We start from the raw sequence: 25,750 nt of genomic DNA on the forward strand, positions 1-25,750 counted from the left end.
CGGACTATCACCTTACATACCATCACCCTTCACACTTGACCACTTGTCTCACCTAATTCTCCTAAAACCAGACCTCCTGGATCTCAGCAAGTAGGATCTAAACCTACTGAGCTAGTGAAAGGAAACTGGGTGTTTTCGGGCGCACAAGATTCAGACCTATGACCCCATCAGCTGACAGGAAGTGCAGAATTACACACAGGGAGATGGCTCATCAGCTGAGTGCCAGTTTCCAAAACTGAGAATGCAACACAGCAGAAGACACAGCAGGCAGACCAGATACATCTCAGGTCTGACCATGCCCTAGCCAGGGGCAGTCTGGGAAGTTTTATACTCTAGTCCAGTTCTCAGTACTAAAACAATACAGCCTAACATTTTGGAGTACAGTGATGATAATTTTGGTACCAACTCAATTTAAGGCCACAGAGCCTCAGAGGGATTCCTCACCTTGTGAGGTCATCTGTGGAAGCACCGGATGGGCTGGCTGAAGAGAGGGCTGGACGGATGGGGTCACCAAGGGCTGCCCAGCTCCTCGAGGACCATTCACATCCTACAACAGGCATGAGCATTTTGGTTATTACATCTATGGGTCCTTAGCTGAAGACTGAGACCGACTGTCCACCCTAAACCTGCTTACAACCAGTGTTTTAGACCAAAAAAAAAAAAAAAAGAGGAAGGAAAGGTAAGCAGAAAGGCACGAATTTAAGGCATGGGCTCTGGGAGGAAGGCACTCTATTATGTACCAGAGTAGGATCTCTCTCCCTGTAAGTTATCTCAAATAATTATAGTTAAATTTCCAGTGTACATTGATGATGTTATTTTATCTGAAGCAGCTAAAGTGACTGCTCTCCATAATGAATCATTTTCCAAACCAGCAGCTACCTTAAGACTGACCTAGTCTGCTTCCACAGAATTAGGGCCTCTCACAAGGAACCCCAGCGAGTAATGCAGCCTTTCTCTTCTGCCAAATAACCTCCACAGACCTCAAGGTACTCACAGAAAATCACACACAGTAGGATTCACTGTGTCTCATTACCAGGCTATTTTTGACAATATAGTTTTAGAGTATTTTCCCATCATTCTTTTTCTTCATAAAAGCAAAGCGATGCTGGTCCTATTGTAATTCTAAATAAAGTTAACACTGCACGGAGCATGGCTTCAATCACCAGTCAAGGAACTAAGATCCTGTATGGCACACAAAGTGGCCAAAAAAAAAAAAAAAAGAATGTCTAAACAAACTTAATGTATAGCATCTTCCTGATTCACATGAGGAAACAAGAAACTTGAGGCACAATATACAGTGACAGTGAGTGACTGCGATCTGCTAAGCTACAGTAGTTCAAGGGCTGAAATCTCTTCGACATTCTTTTACTTTAGAACTTCCTCTTATCTCCTGAAATCCTCAGAAATGTATTATGTGTTTCTGGAAAAGCACCCCAGGTTTACATGATTACACAAATCAACCTAAACGTCTAACAACAGAATGAAAGGAATTATGATAAATCAATATAACAGAGCACTGGGATATCTTTAAAGGTAATAAAGCTTTGCTTTATTTCTTTTCCTTATATTATTGATACTAACATAAATGTTCATGATATAATATTAAGTTCAGAAATCTGATTATAAAATGACACAAAAAGAATGCCCTTTTTGTTAAATATGTCTTTTTAATTTAAATTACCCTATAATAAGTAAGTAGCACTTACAAATTTTAATGAGAATATTGTCTTACCCAAATTTCATTTCTAGAACCCAGATAAAAATCAATTCTATAACAGGTCCCAGAAATCTTATCTTTGTTAAAATGTTAAATCTGCACACAGCTTTTCCATGAAGAAATAAAATAAAAATATGAAAAAATAAAACTGTTCATGAATTTTTTTCTTAAGATCATCACCTTTGCTTTGCTGTACATCAATGTCAAAGAATCCTAAAAATTAATCACTGTTAAGTGTTTCAATTCAGTTGAGAAAGCATTATTTTATTCAATAAGGAATTAACCAGTGGTTAAAGAACTTAATTGGAATTGTTACTTCTTGTCATTCACCAAATTCCAGATGGACTAAATATGAAATAACAGATCTAAATATATAATAATAAATATTTTAAAGACACATGTAATGTTTACAATATCTGAAAGTGAGAAAGCTTTCTAAGCATATTGTCAAAAAAAAAAACGAAGGGAAAAATTTGATAGATAAAATTTTTAAACTTGAAAAATCAACATTTCCCAAGAGAATCTAAGCAATTCAATCAACAAATATGACTTGAATATTCTTTATGGGTTGAGCATCATGAGGTCTAAAAGGTTTGATTTTTACTAACAATAGAGATTTCAGTAGAAAACTAAAGTAACCGCTTAAAACCGCCCAGTTCTTGTGACAGATTTACAGAATTGCTTCCATTTCTCAGGGGAAGTGCTAATTATAGGAGAAACACATGTACCAATACCAACCTGTATCATTTTGACTATAAGCTCTCTCAATAACAATTCTGGTTAGAGGCAGGAAAAGCAATAATTTCAATTAAAAGAACAGAGAGGGACCTCCCTGGTGGTCCAGTGGCTAAGACTCTGCACTCCCAGTGCAAGGGGCCAGGGTTCAATCCCTGGTCAGGGTACGTCCCACATGCTGCAGACCCAGGGCAGTCAAATAAATAAATATTAAAAAAAAAAAAGGAAGACAGCAACATCTGCACTATTCATTCTAAGACAGCCAGTGGGACATACTTCAATTTCTGAATCATTAGAATCCAGCTGTGGTGGAAGAATGGGCAGCATGGGCTGGCCCATTTTAGCCATCCGAGAGATCAACTTGGCCTTGACTGTATCAGGATTCTAAAAGGAAAGGAAAGACAAAAATCACTGTAATCAATGTTCATTACCTTTAGTCAACTCTATGTCTTTGACTCTTATGTCAAATCTTTCAGTAAGTCCCCCTGTCACATCTATTGAAAGCACTTTTTCTATAAAATGAAAATTAAAGATTTCTTTCCTAGAAGCATACATGGGTCACAATTAATGATAGTAGAAAAAATAATTCCCTACATGTTGGAATGGACAAAGTGGTTCCATCTGTATTCCTTCATTTCAATCAAGTCTCCTTACCAGGCATAAGTATTCTCACTTTACAGATGAAAAACGCAAGTACAGATTAAGGGAGGGAGGCATTTTAGATAATAATACCTTCTCAAAAGCCCAAGAGCAACTCAGTAGGTAAACATTCAGAAGAGATTTAGGGAGAGAGGTAAACAGGAACTCTGTGTTCTAAATTCAGGTTCATTTAACACTGACTTGGCACTGATGACATACTAGTCCCTGAGCTGGATGCCTCTGTATTCATTAACTGGTTCAAAGTGCAGTTTTCAGAGCAGTTTCTCTTGCGACCCTATGGACTGCAGCAAGTCAGGCTCCCCTGTCCTTCACCATCTCCCAGAGCTTGCTCAAGCTACTGTATACATAAGACATTAAACTTGCTTACAGGGATGGACAACACTTCATATAATTTGTAAACAAATATATACTGAGAGCGTGTGCTCATCTTTTTTTAACAGTGAAGGCACATCAGCTAAAAACGTTAGATCCCTTAAAAGAGGACTAATTATATAAACCAATATCCACACAATGGAACACTGGGATCTAAAGATAAAAGAGAATGAGGAAGTTTTCCACGCACTAACATGGAAAGACACTGTTAGTATAAAAAGGTAGATAATACATATGCTATTTTTTGTGAAAGGGAGGAAATAAAATATACATTCCTACTTGCTTGCATTTGCATAAAGAAACACTGAAGGAAAACATAAGAAACTAATAAAAGCATTTACCCAAGGTGCAGGGAGGGGAGGGGGGGGGTGGGCCGTGAAATGAAACAAGGGTACATGAGGGAAGGGTTAGGAATGAAGTCTTCTCAATGTATATCCTGTTATATTGTTTTGCTAACTGTGCCCTATGAATGTAATTATATATTCAAAGCAAAAGATAAAAACTTGGGAAATTCCCTGGCAGTCTAGGTGGGTTTTGTCTTCCAAAGAAGGGGGTACAAGTTTGATCCCTGGTAGAGGAGCTAAGACCCCACATGCCTCACAGGTAAAAAACCAAAACATGAAAAACAGAAATATTGTAACATATTCAATAAAGACTTTAAAAATGGTCCATATAAAAAAATTTTTTAATAAAAACTTCAATGTAAAAAGATGGTTTAAGTTTTATGTCATATGAACCTTGTCTCAATTAAAAAAACAAAATTGCAAAAAAAGAAAGGAAAAAAAAACATTGTAGACCACTAACTTACCAAAAGTTACCGAAGTTTAGAAATAATTGATAAAAGTAGCTGTGTCTAGAGAGTACAAAAGAACTAATACTGAACAATTTTGTCGGCATTCAAAGATCTGAGATTTTACACTGTTTCCCCATTTTCTTGATTCCTTGGCTTAACCTTCTGGGTTTAGATCACTTTTTATACATATCAGATCAATTATTTGCTTAATTAATTCCTACTTTGGATTGGATATAAACAAGTAAACTAGAGTTGGAGGGAAATTAATCATCCATTTCAGTCCACACAGTTATCCTAATGTGGCAGGTGAAAGCTACAAAGCTTTAGAACTTGAAGCACCTCAGCTGTCATTCCATCCACATGCAGCAAACAGATGCCTTCATGGAGCAGGCAGGGCAGCCTCCAACACAGTATACATCCTCCCAAAGGTCTTCAAATCCAAAGTTTATTATAACAATATGCTAGTCTCCTTATCTCAAAGTTTGGGAAACACAGAAGCCCAGCAACCTGCTCAAAGCCAACTGCTACTGCTGCTAAGTCGATTCAGTTGTGTCCAACTCTGTGTGACCCCACAGACAGCAGCCCACCAGGCTCCCCCGCCCCTGGGATTCTCCAGGCAAGAACACTGGAGTGGGTTGCCATTTCCTTCTCCAATGCATGAGAGTGAAAAGTGAAAGTGAAGTTGCTCAGTCATGTCCGACTCTTCGCGACCCCATGGACTGCAGCCCACCAAGCTCCTCTGTCCATGGGATTTTCCAGGCAAGAGTACTAGAGTGGGGTGCCACTGCCTTCTCCGCAAAGCCAACTAGCTGGGGAATTAGTGTAGAATTCCTCTGAGAAAATGAAAGTATAAAGACATGTAGTGTTAGCAGTAATTATGATAATAAGAAGCAATGGTCACTGAGCTCTTACAATATTCCAGACACAATACTAGAAACTCCACAGGCATTACTCCATTTAAACCTCATGGGCTTCCGCACTGGCTCAGCAGATAAAGAACCCAGCTGCAATGCAGGAGATGCAGGTTCAATCCCTGCACTGAAGATCCCCTGGAGAAGGAAAAGGCAACCTGCTCCATTATTCTTTCCTGAAAAATCTCATGGACAGAGGAGCCTAGCAGGCTACAGTCCAAAGGGTCGCAAAGAGTCAGATATAACTGAGCGCACGCACGCACACACACATACACACGTACACACATAATTAAACCTCATAAAAATCTTGAGAGATTACTAAAGACATGTTTTATGTAGGCTCTGAGCTTAGGGCTTTATAAACATATCACAAAGAGGGGCTGTGAGAATTATTTCCATTTTAATAAGGAAGAAACTGAAGATCAGGGAAGTTAGATAATTTTCTCAAGGTCACATGTTTGTAAGAATAAAGATTTGAATCCAGGTCTATGCAGAAGCCCAAGCTAATTTAAACTGACTCCCAAGTAAAGGACAGTGAATCAAGTAACCACTGATTTCTACCCTAAATCAACATTTCTCTCTCTTTTTTTTTCTCTAACCTACCACACCCGAGGCACATGAAACCTTCCTAGCAAACTGAGGTTAAGGAGATAATACATATATACTCACTGTATTTACTGTAAGCTGTTCACTAAGGGAGTTAGATTTGGAACGAAGAGCTGACTCCCTGAAAGCAAATAAGACATATCCTGAGATAAAAACAAAATCTATAATCACAAGTCCAGATTATACTGGATAAACACTGTTTTTTAAGATGTTTGATAATTTAACAGCTGTAAAATAGAATTTCAACTGTTCTGTAGTTCGCATAATTTCTGAAAGCTACTGAAGATAAACAATTTTCCATTCAAACAGATAAATTTACATTTTATCCTTAGAGATAAGTGTTTATGGCTTTTGCCCAATTTTTCTCCAAAGTTTAGCAGATATTCTTTTATATCTGAATTAGTGCTTTTATAGACTATGAATATTAATCCTTTGTTAGAAAATCTGAAGCAATTATGTTTCCCATTTCCTTTATCCCATTATCCCCCCTCAATTATTTAAAATTATTTCAGTTTTCAACTAGTGCGTTGGTCCAGAAGTTCATTCAGGTTCTTCTAGACGATGCAATGGACAAACTTGAACAAACTTTTTGGCCAACTTAATATATCCCTATTTCTGAACTACCCTAAGAATCATGTTTATGGACAATAAAAGAGCTTGATGCAACTGCAGTGTCTCACCCTAATTTGAAAGGCACCGATGCGGAGGGTGACACAACAGGGTCCGCAGAGATGCTGTCAGCAGCAGGGACGGGAGAAGGGGCTGCAGAGCCCCGGGAGCCAACACTGTGCCCATCAGAGCCAGGATCTCGAGCAAATTTGACCTAGGGAAAGACCAACCACAGGGTGAGTAGGCCAACAGGCCACAAAAACAGCCCTCTTCCCCCTCCATTCTCCTTCCATCTTACTTATTCTTCATCACACAAAGTCATTACCTGCTCATGGTAGGCAAAAGAGAAAATGGAGACAAGCCAAAAGAAAAAAAAAAAAGATAATTATTGGCAATTCAACTATTAAGGATTTCAGATGTAATATTTCACATTTATATTATGTGTATGTGTTTTACAAAAATGGGGCCATATTGCTTCACTCACTCACTGATTAATGTATTAATATTTCAATGTTAACTAAATTATTAATCAACAACATCCTTTTTAACTTCTAACTTGAAAGGTCATACCCTTAACTGCTATCAACTACAGGAAAAAGTTTCCAAAGGACTTTGGGGACAGAAGTCATAAATATCTATGTTATCACAAAATATATTTCATCATTTCCTACTTGGTGGACATTCAGTTTATTTCTAATTTCTTCCATACAAACAATACTTCTATGAACAGTTTTATCTCTGTATCTTTGCACATAATCTTTTCCAAAATACAAATTCCCAGAAGTTAAATTGCTGGGTAAAAGTTATACTCACTTTTAAAACTTTTGATATATACCATTAAATTTCACACCATAAAGGGTGAGCTACTTTTATACTCCGTATGTATGCTCAGTTGCTCAGACATGTCTGACTCTTTGGACTGTAACCCACCAGACTCCTCCATCCATGGAATTTTCCAGGCAGGAATACTGGAGCGGGGTGCTATTTCCTACTCCAGAGGATCTTCCTGACCCCCGGGGATCAAACCCAAGTCTCCTGCCCCTCCTACATTGGCAGGCTGATTCTTTACTACTGCACCGCCTGGGAAGCCCTTCTACTCCAAAGTGAAGTGAAGTGAAGTCACTCAGTCACGTCCGACTCTTTGCGACCCCATGGACTGTAGCCTACCAGGCTCCTCTGTCCATGGGATTTTCCAGGCAATAGTACTGGAGTGGGGTGACATTTCCTTCTCCAGCGGATCTTCCTGACCCAGGGATGGAACCCGGGTCTCCTGCATTGTAGACAGACACTTTACCGTCTGAGCCACCAGGGAAGTCCATTTCTCAAAACTCTTGTCCCACTGGGTAGTGCCGTTCTCTATCACCCTCGTCAGCTTTGTTGTTGTTGTTCCACCATGTCTCACGGCTTGCAGGATCTCAGTTCTCCAATCAGAGGCTGAACCCAGGCCATGGCAGTGAAAGCCCAGAATCCTAACCACTAGGCAACCAGGGAACTCCCCCAGCCTTGTCAGTTTAGTAAACGATTTGTAATTCTTTGATTATTGGTAAAATAGGGTATTTCTTTCTTATGTTTACAAAAAAGTCTTAATGGATTAAAATTGATTTGTTATCTATCACAGCCATGATGTCCTCAAAGGAAATGGAGACAGAATATAAAAGCTGTGAAAAAAGCAGCTGGAAGCATGTCAGTCAAAGAGGGCTGAAATGCCCACCAGAGATAAGGGTAGGAAGCGTCACTGAGAAACAATGCAGGAATAACACCACGATGAAGATGGCCATACCATCTACTTGCATTGTATTTTGTAGTTTACAGTCCTAAACACTATCGCATTTGGACCTAATAATCACCGTGTAAACCAAACAGAGTCTTTTTTGGGGTGAGGGGACAAGGGGTTGGAGGGGGAACATTAATGAACCACAGTTGCTATAAAATTTATTTGGGCTTCCCTGATATCTCAGACAGTAAAGAATTTGCCTACAATGCAAGAGACTTGGGTTTGATCCCTGGGTTGAGAAGATCCCCTGGAGAAGGGAATGGTTACCCACTCCAGTATTCTTGCTTGGAGAATTCCATGGTCAGAGGAGCCTGGCAAGCTATAGTCCAGGGGTAGCAAAGAGTTGGGACACGACTGAGTGACTAACATAGAAATTATTTGTAATAAAATCTTTAAATAGTACAAAAGGGTAGAATGTAAAAGTTTCTGAACTCCATTTCCATTCTCCAGAGGAAAAATCACTACATTTCTTTAAATGCCTCCAGAAATTTCAAATGAATATGTGGGCATATATATATATATTTATTTGTATATGATACATACACACACAAGATCATTCTACCCATACTGTTCTGCAACTTGTATCTTTCACTTAAAAACAGATTTTCGATATTCTTTAAGAAATACACAGATGTCCACCCCCTGAAAAACCATAATTCAATCAGTCTCATAATGATGCACACTTAAGCTGTTTCCAGTTCTCCACTATCACAAACAATGTGGCAAAAAACTACGCCTCTGTCTCTAGCTATCTATCTACACACAGGTATACGTGCACACTTATGTAAACACATTGACAGGGTAAACTTGTAGCCACGGGATTACTAAATCAAAAAGTATGAACACTGGGTAAGAATCACTATTTTACAGAAAAAATAAAAAGAGAAGTGACTATAAATACAGAGCCAAGAAGGACGTAAACTTTGGCCTTTAGATTCCAAAGCTGTTGTTCTTTCCAACTATACCATTTCTACTTAAAAGAAAAAAAGAGAGAGAGAGCGAGATCTTCAGAATCTTTTCCAACACATTTATTTATTCATTTTACCTAACTAGCAAAGAGGACTCATCAAACACAATACAGCACAATTTCACTCACCCGCCTAATCTCCACCTCGAACACCAGGATCGAGTCTGTTGAGGGAGTCCATCCTATTACCCCTTCAGAGCCAGAAGCGCAGGCTGGGGGGATGATAAGCAACCGCTTCCCTCCTTTCCTCATGCCCACCATTCCATCCTCCCAGCTCTTTAGGAATCAGAGAAGAGGAAAAGTTCATCAGATACAAACCTTCTCATAAGACAAAGCATAGTAGAGGATCATCAGTTTATGCTCCCCGCTCCCACACACCAGTTATAAGAACATCTAGAATACTTCTTCTCAGCTGACTTGTCAAAACCAGCACATCCAGGGCTAAGTGAAATATCTCAGATGATGAGAGAAACTGGGAGGAACAGAACGGCATTAAAAGAGAAAGAAAAGCTATCATTTATTAAACATACTTTTTTCTAAGTACTTTGGTAAGTGCTTTACTTCCACTATGTTGTTTAATTCCTAAAATAACGTCATAAGGTTAGTAGCAATAGCCCCATTTTACAGAAGAGAAAACTGAGGCTTAAGAAGGTAAGGTAACTAGCCCAAGATCAGTTAGTACATTGTTAAGTCAAGATTCAACACTAGATCAGTCTAGCGTTAAGTGTCATGCCCCAACTACTATCATCTCCAGGAAAAAGTTTCCAAAGGATCCTGGGAAAAGGAGTCATTAACAAAGCTATGGAGAAAAACACTCTGCCACACAGATGAATGAGTACTTAACAATGCATCAATATGTCCTGACACAAGGATACCTCACATGTGTAAAACATCCTCTTTTTAAAAAAAACTTCTAAAAAAAGAAAAACAAAAAGAACTTCTCATTTTATATTGGAGTATAGCTGATTAACAGTGCTGTGAGGGACTTCCCTGGTGATCCAGTGGTTGAGACTCCACGTTCCCAACGCAGATTCAATCCCTCATCAGGGAGCTAGATCCTGCATGTGGCAATTAAGATCTGGCACAGCCACATTAATTTTTTTTAAAAAGAAAAAGAAATAAAAAACAGTGTTGTGATAGGTTCGGGCGGACAGCAAAGGGACTCAGCCATACAAATACAGGCACCCATTCTCCCTCACTCCCCTCCCATCCAGGTTGCCAGGTAACACTGAGCAGCCGAGCAGGGCCCTGCCTGCATGACCTCTGAGTTCTCCGGACTTGACCTGAACTGACTGAAACAAAGGAGAAGCAGCAAGGAAACCACCTGAGGCAAGGTTAAAGAGCCCAGAGAGGCTCATCAAGATTGGGAGATGAGACCTAAGACCCTGCACACACCCAAATCAGGTCAGCAACCCCACCCTTTTGAAACAGTGCAGAGGAAGGAATGAAGATTGTTACTGCCTTGATCCTTAGCCTATACCCTGACTATATAACCTCTCCCTACTCACCAGGGAGGGGGGCACAGGTTCTTGAGGAGCTAGCCTACTGTACTCCCCCTTTGCCTGGCAAAGTAACAAAGCCACTCTTTTTTTCTTCTCTATAACTCTGTCTCCATATTTCTGTTTGGCACTAGTGCACAGACAGCCAAGATCCTGGCAAAAGTTCCCTGTGCTATATAGGACTTTGTTGGTTATCCATTTTAAACAGGAGAGTGTACATGTTGATCCCAAATTCCCTGTCTCTTTTCCTCCCATTCATCACCCCTGGCAACTATAAATTTGTTCTCTAAGTCTGTGAGTCTGTTTCTGTTTCGTAAAATAATCTTTACTTTATAAAATACATCCACAGTTGCTAGAGAATAAATTCACAATGTGAACCCAGGTCCTTGGACTCCAATCCCAATGTCCCTCCTGCTATGTTGCAGTTGCTTCCCAGCATGATTCAAAGCATCCCAGACAGATCAGAATCACTCATTAATGATACACCTCTAGAAGAAACAATTTAATCTCTTTCCCAAGGAGGCAAAAGGAAGAATTTAATAGTTCCCTCAAAACTACAGAATGAAAAATGAAAGGCAGGGACCACAAAAAAGAAATGTACCCTTCTCCAATATATTGTCTCACAGGGAAAAGGCTCTCAAATCCAGATAACGGAGCACATTTTTCTGTATTTTATAATCAAGCCTTTCAAGAGTCTCAGAAAATAAACCTAGCTTAGAAATTTCATAAAATTCAGTCTAAATTAAGCACACTGCAACTGATAAACTCTTACAAGAACACAGTTAAGCCTTTACCTTGATGACTTTTCCCGACCCCAATTTCAGGCGAAGAAGCTTATCTTTGTTAGCAGTGGAATCAAAAACCTGAAAGTTGATCAAAATAAATGTCAGCCAACTTCACAAATAATAATAATCATTATGATGTTCAACTTAACACAGAATAGCACAGTACTTCTGACATAGGTAATGTCAAATATACTGGAAAAATACTTCTGACCTGAAAAAAGGGACCACATCATGGCTAAAAGTGTTATCACACTGAGTATCTCCGAGGCAAGGAATTTCCAGGTTTAGAAAAAAATAAACTTCTACCACCACATATTTAAAATGATCTTAATCTATAAAGAATTTTCAAATAAATTATCTCATTTGATGTGAACAACCATCTGGCCAAGAAAGTAGATAGAGCCCTACTAACTAAGCTCAACTCATGGGGGAAAAAAAAAAATTAAGAGCTTAAATGATTTGACAAAGTCAAGTTAGGATAAAATTGGGACTTGAATCCACATTTTTGGACTCATAATCTAAAGCTCCTTTTATCAAACCATACTACTTTTGAGGGCTTAATAATATAAAAACACAACAAAGCCCAAACTATTCACACTAGTATAAGAAAAACAGAGAAACAACTGTGAAGAAAGTCTAAAAAGTTTAACGCCTAATCCCATAAGAATCTATTCAAATTTAAAATTGGTTCAGGAGGACAAGATGTAGACATAAACAATTACCAAAAATAACACTGGTGCAAACTAGTTTCCACTTGCTCTAAGGAAGAGACACAGTGGCACCGAGCAGATTTTATACACTAGCATTTCATGGCTATGCCTCAAAAGCGGGGGTAGAAGTCAAACCAAGGCTCCTAAAAGATTTCTATTTGCTAACAGCAGCATACAGACTCTTGAGAGTCCCTTGGACTGAAAGGAGATCCAACCAGTCCATTCTGAAGGAGATCAACCGTGGGATTTCTTTGGAGGGAATGATGCTGAAGCTGAAACTCCAGTACTTTGGCCACCTAATGAGAAGAGTTGACTCATTGGAAAAGACTCTGATGCTGGGAGGGATTGGGGGCAGGAGGAGAAGGGGACGACCGAGGATGAGATGGCTGGATGGCATCACGGACTCGATGGACGTGAGTCTGAGTGAACTCCAGGAGATGGTGATGAACAGGGAGGCCTGGTGTGCTGCGATTCATGGGGTCGCAAAGAGTCGGACACGACTGAGCGACTGAACTGAACAGCAGCAATTCACAGTAATATACTGTACATTTGAATAGCTCTCATGCTATTTAAATTACAAAAGAACTTGCAAGGTACTTTTTCTTACCTGGCCCAGAACGTGATTCTGAAAGAGCCAGCTGGTATAGGCCACTTCTAAAGAATCTCCAACTTCTACAGCAGGGCCTTCCACTACAATAAGGTCCTGTGACAGCACTGAATCCAGGGAAGAGGTGCTGTTGCACTTGGCAATGCAAACCTGCGAGGTGAAATGGAAGCAGCATGAACCTAGTTTAAGCTCAGTTAAGGACTCACTCAGTTACTACTAATTGCTCTCTTCCAAACAGTGGCACCCACTTACTTACAAAACAAATTACATGTTTAGAAGCAAACCATCCAGAAGTCAGTAATCTTGCCAGCAATCAAAGTGCTTAAGAGTATGGCTTTGGAGTCTGACTGTCTGAGTACAGATCTGGGCACTGCCACTTATTAACCTGTGACCTCAGCCAAATAACATAACTCCTATGAACCTTATTTCAGAGTTTTTTTTTTTTTGTAGGATGGGATAAAGGCTTTGCATATTTCCTAGGGTTAGACTGAACCTAACTGAACCCTAGGTTAGACTGAACAAGGAGAGTACTTGGCACAATGCCTGGCAAATAACAGTAAGTACACAATAAAACATTTGCTATCATTACTATACTAATTTACTGCTTCAGTGTTTGGGAGCCTATGAAAGATAAGGGAGCATCTAAAAAAAAGGTCAAAAGGCTATTTAAAGAAACAAAATAAAGGCCCTTTACAAAACCATGATGTATTCCTAGAATTCATCTCTACCACCTACAGATGTACCCATATTATGTTAGCTCAGATACTAGATAAAGAAGTCAAACATAGTTTTATGAATAATTTTTATATAGTCAATGTTTGAACATATATACCTTAGAAACTTGCTACTCATTTTCTTTAAAAAAAAAGTTTCATTATTGCAATCAAACAAATGCTAGCTAAAACAATGAGAAGTCATTTTTTTATCAAGTAAATAAGAGTAAGAAGGAAAAAAAAAACTATAATAATTCTAAATGTTGGCTAAGGGGCTTCCATGGTGGTCCAGTAGCTAAGAATCCGCCGTGCAGCGTAGGGGACACTGGTTTGATCCCTGCTCCAGGAAGATCCCACATGCCCAGGGGCAACTGAGCCTGTGTGCCACAACTACTGAGCCCAAGCTGTGGAGCCTGTGAGTTGCAAACACTGAGCCTTCGCACCAGAACTTCTGAAGCCTCAGCGCCCCAGAACCTGTGCTCTCCAACTAGAGAGCAGCCCCTTCTTGTTGCAACTGGAGAAAGTCCAAGCATAGTAACGAAGACTCAGCACAGTCAAAAATAAATAAATGTTGGCAAAGGTATAGTGAGAGAACTGATATGGATGTAAAATAGTACAATTTATACAGAATCTAAAAATATATGAACTCTTTGATTCCATCTTTCACTTCTTCTAGCCTAAGGAAATAATCAGAGACCAATGCAAGAGACATGGGTTCAGCCCCTGGGTTGGGAACATTCCCTGGAGCAGGAAGTGGCAACACACTCCAGTGTTCTTTCCTGGAAAATTCCACAGACAGAGAAGCCTGATGGGCTACAGTCCACAGGGTCGCAGAGTCGGACATGACTGAGCTACTGAATACACATGCATGCTGAAAGGACTGTAACTACATATGCACCTTATACATAGGAAAAAAAAAAGAAATGTCACATGGTAACAGTGATTACTTTGGGTAGTAAGATTATGAATGCTTTAAAATGCTTTTCTAAATTTTCTATAATGACAATGAAATAACTTTTAAAAAATTCTTTTAAAATAATGTCTTAAAAAAGATAGTTGTATTTATTCCTTAAGATAATTTATGAGACGTGTTTAAAGGTATGTTTATATTTAGCCTTTTCTTTCTCCTTTCAAGCAATAAGTATTCTTATTATTTCCCTAAAATACAATAAGTTCAAGGGATGAATTTAGTGGGGTTTTTTAATGCTTGTAACTAACGATATAGCAAGTCATGAGTTTTCCATATATTTTCTTAAAATCAAGGGAAATCCAGACTAGCGCTTGGCTCTTCACAGAAAGAATACAATAATCTTGCCTGTTTATTGAACTCCACAGCAGCCTTCTCCGACTCAAACATGATGGACCAGTTTTGCCTCTGGTCATCATAAAAGGTGCTGTAGTTATTGGGCCGAACCTGGAGAAAGGAGAAATGTTGAGATAACCCAACAGCAGACAGCACAGTGGATACATGTGACTGCCTAAGCTCACGGAGAAGGGCCTTGCCTCAGGTGGACCCAAGGAGAGTTACCAGGGAACTTACTTCTTCCCTCCTATCCTCTACCAATCACCCCTTAGTCCACAGAAGGAAGTCAAGAGACCTTCCCGAGAGGTTCTGTTAAGACATTCACTCTGGGGAATTTCCTGACAAGCACAGCCAAAAAAAAAGATACCTACCCTAGAGTCCAGAGTGAAGACAGTAGATCTAATTCCCACCAGGTATGCACAGACCCATCTTTCCTATAAACCAGTCCCAAAGGAGCTACTGGTTCCAATAGGGAAAGCCTTACCATCAGCTCAAAGTTCAGATGAATCCTGGCAACAGTTACTGGCTGTTGCTGACTGATATAAAGAAGAATCTTATACTGTACTCAAGCATAGACGGGCAGAAAAAAAAGAGAGAGAAGTTAAAGAACAATACAAAGATGTCAGGGGTCATGCTTCATGCAGGTATAAAACTCAAACCTCAGTTAACCCATTAAAGTTTAGAGTTTATCTTCTCACCATCTACTTTAATCTCTCCTCATTTCGACCCTACTCTTTTAACTGTAATTAGCAATGTCTTTATTTTGTTGGTGTTTTTATTTGAATGAGGGGTGACTAAAGAGATAGGCAAATGGCCCACAAGTACATAAAAAAGGTGTTCAACATCATTAGGCATAAAGGAAATACAAATTAAAACCACAATAAGGTACCAGTTCACACCTATTAGAATTGCTATTATAGAAAAAGGGAAAAAACAAAGTGTTAGCAGGGTAGTGGAGAAACTTGGAACCCTCATATATCACTTATGGAAATGTAAAATGGTATAGATGCTGTAGAGAGAGTTCAGCAGTTCCTTGAAAAGCTAAACAAGGAATTACCATTCAGTTCAGTTCAGTTCAGTTCCTCAGTTGTATCCGACTCTTTGCGATCCCACGAACCACAGCATGCCAGACCTCCCTGTCCATCACCAACTCCCGGGGTCTACCCAAACCCATGTCCATCGAGTCGGTGATACCATCTATCTCATCCTCTGTGGTCCCTTTCTCCTCCTGCCCTCAATCTTTCCCAGCATCAGGGTCTTTTCAAATGAGTCAGCTCTTCACATCAGGTGGCCAAAGTATTGGAGTTTCAGCTTCAACATCAGTCCTTCCAAGGAACACCCAGGACTGATCTCCTTTAGGATGGACTGGTTGGATCTCCTTGTAGTCCAAGGGACTCTCAAGAGTCTTCTCCAACACCACAGTTCAAAAGCATCAATTCTTTGGCATGCAGCTTTCTTTACAGTCCAACTCTCACATCCATACATGACTACTGGAAAAACCATAGCCTTGACTAGATGGAACTCTGTTGACAAAGTAATGTCTCTGCTTTTTAATATGCTATCTAGGTTGGTCATAACTTTCCTTCCAAGAAGTAAGCGTCTTTTAATTTCATGGCCATATGACACAGCAATTTCCCTCCTAGTATAAATGCAAAAGAACTGAAAAGAGGGACTCAAACATACACTTGTACATCAATGTTCACTGCACTGTTATTTACAGTAGTCAAAAGGTGGAAACAACTAAGTGTCCAGCAGATAATGAATGGATAAATATTAAAAATGTGCCATATATATATATATACACACATACAATAAGATATTATTCAGCCATAAAAATAACCAATTTCTGATACATGCTACAACATGGATGAATCTTAAAAACATTTTGCTAAGTGAAATAAGCCAGACAAATATTTTATCATTCCACTTATATGAAATACCTAGAGTAGGCAAACTCATGATAGTGTGGGACAGGGAAGCCTGGCATGCTGCGGTCCATGGGGTCAAAAAGAGTCAGATATGACTTAGGGACTGAACAACACAGAAAGTAGATTAGGGGTTACCAGGGAATAAGGGAAAGGGCATGGGGAGTTATTGCTTAAAGGTTACAGGTTTTGTTTGGGGCGATGAAAAAAGTGGAAAGAGTGATGATGGTTGCTCAATACTGTGAACGCAATATATGCAACTGAATTATACAGCTAAAAATGATTAAAATGGTAAATTTTATGTCTCATACACATTTACAACACACACACACAGAAATTAAAATTCAACCCTAGAAGGGAGGGAGAGACTGGTACAGAAGCTCATATATAATCATGTAGTAGAAAGGACCTCCCTTATACTATGTGAGGCATATATAGCAGGGACTGATCACCTCTTGCCAATCCAATTAGAGACTGAGCTGCTCAGGGAAGGATCACAGGTATATGAAGAGCTGGCTCACTTCTGGGCTGTCCCTATTCCTGAGCACTAACTATGGAGGCTTTTGATTGAGAGCCTGGATGGCCTCTGACTCTTTGGTCCTGAAGTTTTCTGCCCATCAGAGATTCTGAGCTGAGATTCTTTAGTCTCTTCCCCATGAAGTTCAAAATCTAGCACATGTATTGAAAGGACATGTTCAAAATCTAGCACATGTATTGTTGCTTCCCAACCGTAAGTCGGATTTTATCTCCTATGAGCCAAAGGCAATCTTTCCCTCTGCTTTTCTGGCATAGTCCGCGGACTTCCACACCACACCCCAGTTCATCAAATGTCCCGTGGGGAAAAACCATCTTGTGTTTGGAGTGCCTTCTGTTTTTGCCAATGTCTTTTTTCCCCAGTGGTCTCTGCTTGGGACACACTTGATGGTTAGTCTACTCCTAAGTATCAGCAAAGAGCTCAAGGCAAGGAAACGCTCAGCTCATTGGCTCTTTCCTCTCAGAATTTTAATTCATCTACTCCTCATCATTTCCATAGCTCCCTAATACAATTTTTTCACTTTGTCTTTTTATACTGTTGCCTGCTACAACATAAGACATTCTCTCTGGAAGTGAAGGGTGGTGACGTCCCCGTGTGCCTGTGCTAAGTCACTTTAGTCATGTCCAACTCTGTGTGACCCTATGGACTGGGCAGCCCATCAGGCTCCTCTGTCCATGGTATTCTCTAGGCAAGGATACTGGAGTGAGTTGCCATGCTCTCCTCCAGGGGATCTTCCCAAGCCAGAGATGGGACTCACATCTTTTAAGTCTCCTGTGTCAGCAGGTAGGTTCTCTACCACTAGTGTTACCTGGGAAGCTCACAGTCCCAATACCAGATTTTTAAAATCCAAATGGCAATCTCTAATGAATTAACAAAGTTAGATAATAATCAACAATGGCTGGTAACAGGGACTTCTCTGGTGGTCCAGTGGTTAAGACTGTACGCTCCCACTGCAGTCGGTGCAGGTTTGATCCCTGGTCAGGGGGCTAAGATCCCACATGCCTCCTAGTGGGTCCAGAAAAAAAAAAAAAACAACAATGGCTGCTAACATGACAAAATGAGAGACAATCAGACATTATATATCTCCCAATGGGAGAATGAGAGATTTAAGGAACACAGTAACAAACTGCAATGCATGGACCGTATTAGGTTGAAAATAACTGTTAAAAAGAAAAAAACAGATAATCAGGGAAATCTGAATACTAACTGGTAGTGTGCATGAGATCAAAGAATTATTGTGGATTTTGTTTAGGAGCAATAATGGTTATGTTTTTAAAATCTTTATCTCGTAGACATATGTACTAAAATATTTCCAGCTAAAACTGTATGCTGGAGATTTATCCAAAATGATCTGAGCAGGAGAACAGGAAGACAGGTTGGAGTTGAGATGAAAAAGATTAATAACTGTCAGACTTCAGTAATGGACATGTGGGTGTCTGATATTCTAGTCCCACTGTTTTCACACGTGTTTTGTATATTTCCAAAATTAAGCTTTTTGTTTTTCATATACATGAGTGTTGTCTATTACTTCAGCTACCCTGAACAGGTAATCTTCTCTCTCAGCATCTCAGAATTTCTGAGGTATGTGGACTGCATGTTATCTGGACCTCTGAAATTCTATTGTTTGCTATGTGTATTTTAACAATCTTCAAAACCTTCTGGAGAAGAATTTGAAGCTAGATACAATCTACCCTGGCCACCTGATGCAAAGAACTGACTCCTCAGAAAAGACCCTGATGCTGGGAAAGATTGAAGTCGGGAGGAGAAGGGGATGACAGAGGATGAGATGGTTGGATCACCGACTCAATGGACATGAGTTTGGGTAAGCTCTGGGAGTTCGTGATAGACAGGTAGGCCTGGCGTGCTACAGTCCATGGGGTCACAAACTGACAAGACTGAGCGACTGAACTGAATTGAATTGAACATAATCTATACAAGGAAATCAGTCTCTGGGCTTCTAATCACATCTTTTTGACTCAAATCAGTATTTTGCTGTGTGATAAACTGTCCAACTCACCAAAAAGATACACACACACACACAAAAAAAAGATAAACAGTGGTCATACTCTAAGCATTGCTCATTACCTAACAAAAGAATGTCCTTGGTAAATGAATGACTCCAAGATTCTATAAATTCTTAAGCTAGATCCATATCACAAAGGTCAAACTTAAGGAATTTGAGTGGTTGAATTTGTTTTAATGCACAACAGTAAGCAAAACGTGACTATAAATATCATTATACACCTAACATTAAAAATTCATATTAAGTACAATCATTCTAATCCTCTGATATATAAGCCAAGTCCCCATAAAAACCAGTTCACTGGTATGATTTGGGACACCTGAATATACATGAGACAAGGGGGCATTCTCACCTCTCTGGTTGTGTGATTTCCCAGGACTGCAGCACCAAATTTGCCCTGCTTTACATATTGACCATTTGTGCTATAGAAGAAAGAAAAACAGGTATTAACATTTCCTTCAAATAAGTAGATCCAGCTTTCAGACATTATATATCTCCCAATGGGAGAATGAAAGAGATTTAAGAAACATAGTAACCAACTGTAATGCATGGACTTTATTAGATGAAAGGTAAAGGTAAGGTAAAGGTAAAGTTGCCCAGTCGTGTCCAACTCTTTGCAACCCCATGGGCTGTAGCCTACCAGGCTCCTCTGTCCATGGGATTTTCCAGGCAACAGTCCTGGAGTGGATTGCCATTTCCTTCTCCAGGGGATCTTCCCGACCCAGGGATCGAACCCGGGTCTCCCACATTGTAGACAGACGCTTTACCGTCTGAGCCACCAGGGAAGTCAAGTAACTGTTAAAAAGAACTATAGAAGTGGGGAATCTAGTCATTCAGCCTCTGGAAAGGGCAGACAACAGTTTATAATTTAAAGCTCTGACACAACTTCTTTACTCTTTAAACATCTACTGTTCATGATCTTTCTCTGAACTTTTAAAAAGGCTGCTGCTGAGGGTATAAGCACTTCCTAGAGAGAGTACACAAGGTGATGGCTCTTCAAAATTTTGTGTACAGAACTGCCCAACTGAAACATTAAAAGCATTACTAATACTTTGTCTACGGCAGGACTGACTAGCCATTTTGCAATGAAGAGAGAGGCCTATCGTGAAAAGACAGGAGCTTATCCCGCAGCCCCAAGCAACTTCAGAAAGCGGTCCTTCTCGGCTACTTACTAACGATAGGCATGGACTGCTGTGGCAACCAACACTGTGGAAGTGCCTGTCGTGGTGGGCGCTGTTTTTGGTGTCCCCTGATTCCCTGATGAAGAGATGAAGGAGAAAACAACAGTTGTCATTCATTTCTTGCTTGAAACTGATTTTTAACCATTAAAGCAGCTTCAGAATTCTTCTTTAACCTTATAGTTGATGTCACAATGCTTTTACAACCTTTGTCCTCATCTGATCCACAAAAGGGCCCCTGTGGTTATGGCTGGCGATGAAGAGACTGAGCCTCTAGGCCCCAAGTACCTTACATGGTGACAGTAGCAAGCCTAGGACTAGCGCTCAGGATTCTGGCTCCATTCCAAACAAACCCTTGGGCTGGACAAGCAGCACTGTCTAGAAAGCAAGATTATGTTCCATTACTTTCTTTTCTCCTTTCAATATGTTGACAGTGATAATTAGTAAAAATGAAGTTGTTTCCCCTTCCTTTACTTTCAGAGTTGAAAATTTTTGATACTGAGATTATATTCATAACTTTACTTTCACAGTAGTAAAGCAACACTAACATTTAAATTAGTACATTTAGAGTAAATCATATATGCACACCCACCACAGGAACGCACTGATGGAACAGTGAGAACACAGGTGTGGACATAGCAGCTAAGAACTTATTTTCGAAAGAATCCTCATTTGATTCTTTTCGTTGTTGTTAAAAAACAAGACAACAGGCCCAAAGTGGAATCACTGAGCCTAAGCTCCAATCCACTAAACAGAGATTCAACGTAATCACAGTTTTGGCTCTTCAAGAAATGGAATCTTAAACCAATCAGGAATGATCTGATAAGTTCAGTACAGTTGCTCAGTTGTGTACAACTCTCTGCGACCCCATGAATCGCAGCACGCCAGGCCTCCATGTCCATCACCATCTCCTGGAGTTCACTCAGACTCACGTCCATCAAGTCTGTGATGCCATTCAGCCATCTCATCCTCGGTCGTCCCCTTCTCCTCCTGCCCCCAATCTCTCCTAGCATCAGAGTCTTTTCCAATGAGTCAACTCTTCTCATGAGGTGTCCAGAGTACTGGAGCTTCAGCTTTAGCATCATTCCTTCCAAAGAAATCCCAGGGCTGATCTCCGTCAGAATGGACTGGTTGGATCTCCTTGCAGTCCAAGGGACTCTCAAGAGTCTTCTCCAACACCACAGTTCACAAGCATCAATTCTTTGGCATGCAGCTTTCTTCACAGTCCAACTCTCACATCCATACATGACCACAGGAAAAAACCATAGCTTGACTAGGCGGACCTTAGTCGACAAAGTAATGTCTCTGCTTTTGAATATACTATCTAGGTTGGTCATAACTTTCCTTCCAAGGAGTAAGCGTCTTTTAATTTTATGGCTGCAGTCACCATCTGCAGTGATTTTGGAGCCCCCCCAAAAATAAAGTCTGACACTGTTTCTACTGTTTCCCCATCTATTTCCCATGAAGTGATGGGACCAGATGCCATGATCTCCATTTTCTGAATGTTGAGCTTTAAGCCAACTTTTTCACTCTCCTCTTTCACCTTCATCAAGAGGCTTTTTAGTTCCTCTTCACCTTCTGCCATAAGGGTGGTGTCATCTGCATATTTGAGGTTATTGATATTTCTCCCAGCAATCTTGATTCCAGCTTGTGTTTCTTCCAGTCCAGCGTTTCTCATGATGTACTCTGCATAGAAGTTAAATAAGTAGGGTGACAATATACAGCCTTGACGGACTCCTTTTCCTATTTGGAACCAGTCTGTTGTTCCATGTCCAGTTCTAACTGTTGCTTCCTGACCTGCATACAGATTTCTCAAGAGGCAGGTTAGGTGGTCTGGTATTCCCATCTCTTTCAGAATTTTCCATAGTTGATTGTGATCCACACAGTCAAAGGCTTTGGCATAGTCAATAAAGCAGAAAGAGAGGTTTTTCTGGAACTCTCTTGCTTTTTCCATGATCCAGCGGATGTTGGCAATTTGATCTCTGGTTCCTCTGCCTTTTCTAAAACCAGCTTGAACATCAGGGAGTTCACGGTTCATGTATTGCTGAAGTCTGGCTTGGAGAATTTTGAGCATTACTTTACTAGCATGTGAGATGAGTGCAATTGTGCGGTAGTTTGAGCATTCTTTGGCATTGCCTTTCTTTGGAATTGGAATGAAAACTGACCTTTTCCAGTCCTGTGGCCACTGCTGAGTTTTCCAAACTTGCTGGCATATTGAGTGCAGCACTTTCACAGCATTATCTTTCAGGATTTGAAACAACTCTACTGGAATGCCATCACCTCCACTAGCTTTGTTCGTAGTGATGCTTTCTAAGGCCCACTTGACTTCACATTCCAAGATGTCTGGCTCTAGATGAGTGATCACATCATCGTGATTATCTGGGTCGTGAAGATCTTTTTTGTACAGTTCTTCCGGGTATTCTTGCCACCTCTTCTTAATATCTTCTGCTTCTGTTAGGTCCAGACCATTTCTGTCCTTTATCGAGCCCATCTTTGCATGAAACGTTCCCTTGGTATCTCTAATTTTCTTGAAGAGATCTCTAGTCTTTCCCATTCTGTTCTTTTCCTCGATTTCTTTGCATTGATCACTGAAGAAGGCTTTCTTATCTCTTCTTGCTATTCTTTGGAACTCTGCATTCAGATGCTTATATCTTCCCTTTTCTCCTTTGCTTTTCGCTTCTCTTCTTTTCACAGCTATTTGTAAGGCCTCCCCAGACAGCCATTTTGCTTTTTTGCATTTCTTTTCCATGGGGATGGTCTTGATCCCTGACTCCTATACAATGTCACGAACCTCATTCCATAGTTCATCAGGCACTCTAGCTATCAGATCTAGACCCTTAAATCTATTTCTCACTTCCACTGTATAATCATAAGAGATTTTATATAGGTCATACCTGAATGGTCTAGTGGTTTTCCCTACTTTCTTCAATTTGAGTCTGAATTTGGCAATAAGGAGTTCATGATCTGAGCCACAGTCAGCTCCCGGTCTTGTTTTTGTTGACTGTATAGAGCTTCTCCATCTTTGGCTGCAAAGAATATAATCAATCTAATTTCGGTGTTGACCATCTGGTGATGTCCATGTGTAGAGTCTTCTCTTGTGTTGTTGGAAGAGGGTGTTTGCTATGACCAGTGCATTTTCTTGGCAAAACTCTATTAGTCTTTGCCCTGCTTCATTCCGCATTCCAAGGCCAAATTTGCCTGTTACTCCAGATGTTTCTTGACTTCCTACTTTTGCATTCCAGTCCCCTATAATGAAAAGGACATCTTTTTTTGGTGTTAGTTCTAAAAGATCTTGTAGGTGTTCATAAAGCCATTCAACTTCAGTTTCTTCAGCGTTACCCAGGGATCGAACCCGGGCCTCCCGCATTGCAGGCAGATGCTTTACCATCTCATGCCACTCAATTCATGAACTGCTGAATATAGCCAATAAGATCTTTAAAATTTAATCAGCTGAATTTTATTAACAGTATTGACATATTTTTTCCTGTTTATATAGAGTACATGTATACTGTAGAAAACTTGGTAAATTCAGAAACACACAAAGAAAATAAAAACAATCTATAATCTCACCACCAAAAAATAAATATCAATAGTATGATGTATTTATTCCTAGCCCTGTTTCTATATATATAAACTTGTCAGCTTTTTCATCTTTTTAAAAAAACAACATTAATGATATGATTTGGCAATTTCCTTTTCTCACTTAGTATACACATTTCCTTATACTCTTCAAAAGAATCTCCAAAACAAATACCACTAGCAGTATTAATATGCCTGCTTTGCATCCTTGCCAACAAGAGGAGATGAGCTTTCTCAATCTTTATCAATGGGATGGGGGGCATTTAGCGAAAGGGGAATGCCATCTCACGGTTGTTTTCATTAGCATTTATTGATTACAGGGAAGCAGAAATTCAACATTTTCTATAGATTTGTATTGGCCATTTATTTTGTTTGATTTTGATGAATTGCCTATTTTAGATTGTTGGCTTATTTTCCTAGTCTGTGGTGTTCTTATTCTCCTTATTATTTTGTAAAAACCGACAACAGTACTTTCCAGTTGTATGTATGTGACGCTATAGAATATAAAACTTCTCTCCAGAGAAGTAGTAAATGACCAAGAAAAAGAGAAACTCAGGCCGCAGTTAACACTGAGAAAAAAAATTACTGTCTCCTCAAGGCTCTCATCTCCCTACCTATCATCCTGAAAATGCAAGGCTGTTCATGGATTTGCTAGAGGGATAAGCAAGTCAGATGTCACAATCATGGGATCTTCTCATTGGCTAAGCATTTCTTCCTCTCTGAAACCAGGATTGTACAGATTGTTTAATTCCCTGCTCATAAGGACTGCTTTTAATATGTGATTTGAAATCTTTTTCTCCAGCAAAGTTTTTCACTTTCCTTTGAAAATATTTTATCTCTTAAATTTTTTAGTTTAAAAATGTCCTCTTACCAGCCTCCTATTTCCCTTAAGGCGTAACCTGTTGTGTGTATTCAAACTGTGTTCCTTCTAGTTTAGCCTTCATTTCTGAAATAATTTTTCTGATATCTCTAATTCTTGCCTGAGTCCTGTCACCTACTTCTGTGATTTTAAAATTCTCATTTATGTTCCCATTTCATGTCTTTATGTTATTTTCTTAATGGTAATAGGTGGCTGCAGTTTTGATCTGTGAGAATGTACAGAACAGAGCTCATGTTATAGGGATATTATTCTGCTCCTTGCTCTTGTAATAACTTTGCATGGAGCTTGATACTTTTCTATTGATTATTTTTATGTGAAATTTGCTTTTCCGAACTTTTAGACAAAAGAGTGGTTCAAGGTGGCTTTCCTAACTTCATGGAACTCACTCCTCTGCTGTGAGGATTCAAAAAAGCAGGGGGGCTTCTGCCTGCTTCCTGATTCTGTTCTAGCCCTACTTTTATCTGAATCTTCTCTCCTTTGCTATTTCTTTTTTTTTAATGTATTTATTTGGCTGTACTGGGTCCTAGCTGCTGCACTTGGACTCTTTTAGTTGCGGCTTGTGGGATCTAGTTCCCTGCCCAAGGATCTAACCCAGGCCCTCGGCATGAGAGCACCAGGTCTTAGCCACTGGACCACCAGGAAGTCCCTAACCTTCACTTCTAATATCCTTAACCTCTTCAATTTTAATTCCACTCCCAGCAGGTTCCTCTTGGGGTGGGGACCTCTCTGAGAAGGTCATCATAGAGGGTGAGTCTCAAAAGTTCATAGAAGCAAGAATGCTCCAGTTCTTCTAGTCCCCATCATCAACCCCTTTACTCAGGCAATTAAAACAGGCAAAATGCTTTGCAGTTTCAGCTTGACCTGCCGTA

At 39.9% G+C, this 25,750-nt stretch overlaps 1 protein-coding gene across 2 annotated transcripts in view; it reads right to left on the reverse strand.

Annotated features, from left to right (window-relative positions):
* The window catches only part of FKBP15 (FKBP prolyl isomerase family member 15), a 61,818-nt gene that overhangs the window by 23,959 nt on the left and 12,109 nt on the right, over positions 1-25,750 (reverse strand). For both annotated transcript variants that reach the window (XM_052644597.1, XM_052644595.1), the window contains exons 3-13: positions 20,417-20,501; positions 19,597-19,666; positions 15,246-15,320; positions 14,774-14,872; positions 12,746-12,895; positions 11,438-11,506; positions 9,274-9,420; positions 6,475-6,617; positions 5,858-5,915; positions 2,729-2,836; positions 445-547 (exon numbers count right to left, since the gene is read on the reverse strand). In XM_052644597.1, coding sequence (XP_052500557.1) covers positions 445-547; positions 2,729-2,836; positions 5,858-5,915; positions 6,475-6,617; positions 9,274-9,420; positions 11,438-11,506; positions 12,746-12,895; positions 14,774-14,872; positions 15,246-15,320; positions 19,597-19,666; positions 20,417-20,501 — 1,107 coding nt within the window. The remainder of the gene's footprint in view (positions 1-444; positions 548-2,728; positions 2,837-5,857; positions 5,916-6,474; positions 6,618-9,273; positions 9,421-11,437; positions 11,507-12,745; positions 12,896-14,773; positions 14,873-15,245; positions 15,321-19,596; positions 19,667-20,416; positions 20,502-25,750) is intronic.

The sequence above is a fragment of the Budorcas taxicolor genome, chromosome 8 (assembly GCF_023091745.1).
Source record: "Budorcas taxicolor isolate Tak-1 chromosome 8, Takin1.1, whole genome shotgun sequence".
Taxonomy (NCBI): domain Eukaryota; kingdom Metazoa; phylum Chordata; class Mammalia; order Artiodactyla; family Bovidae; genus Budorcas; species Budorcas taxicolor.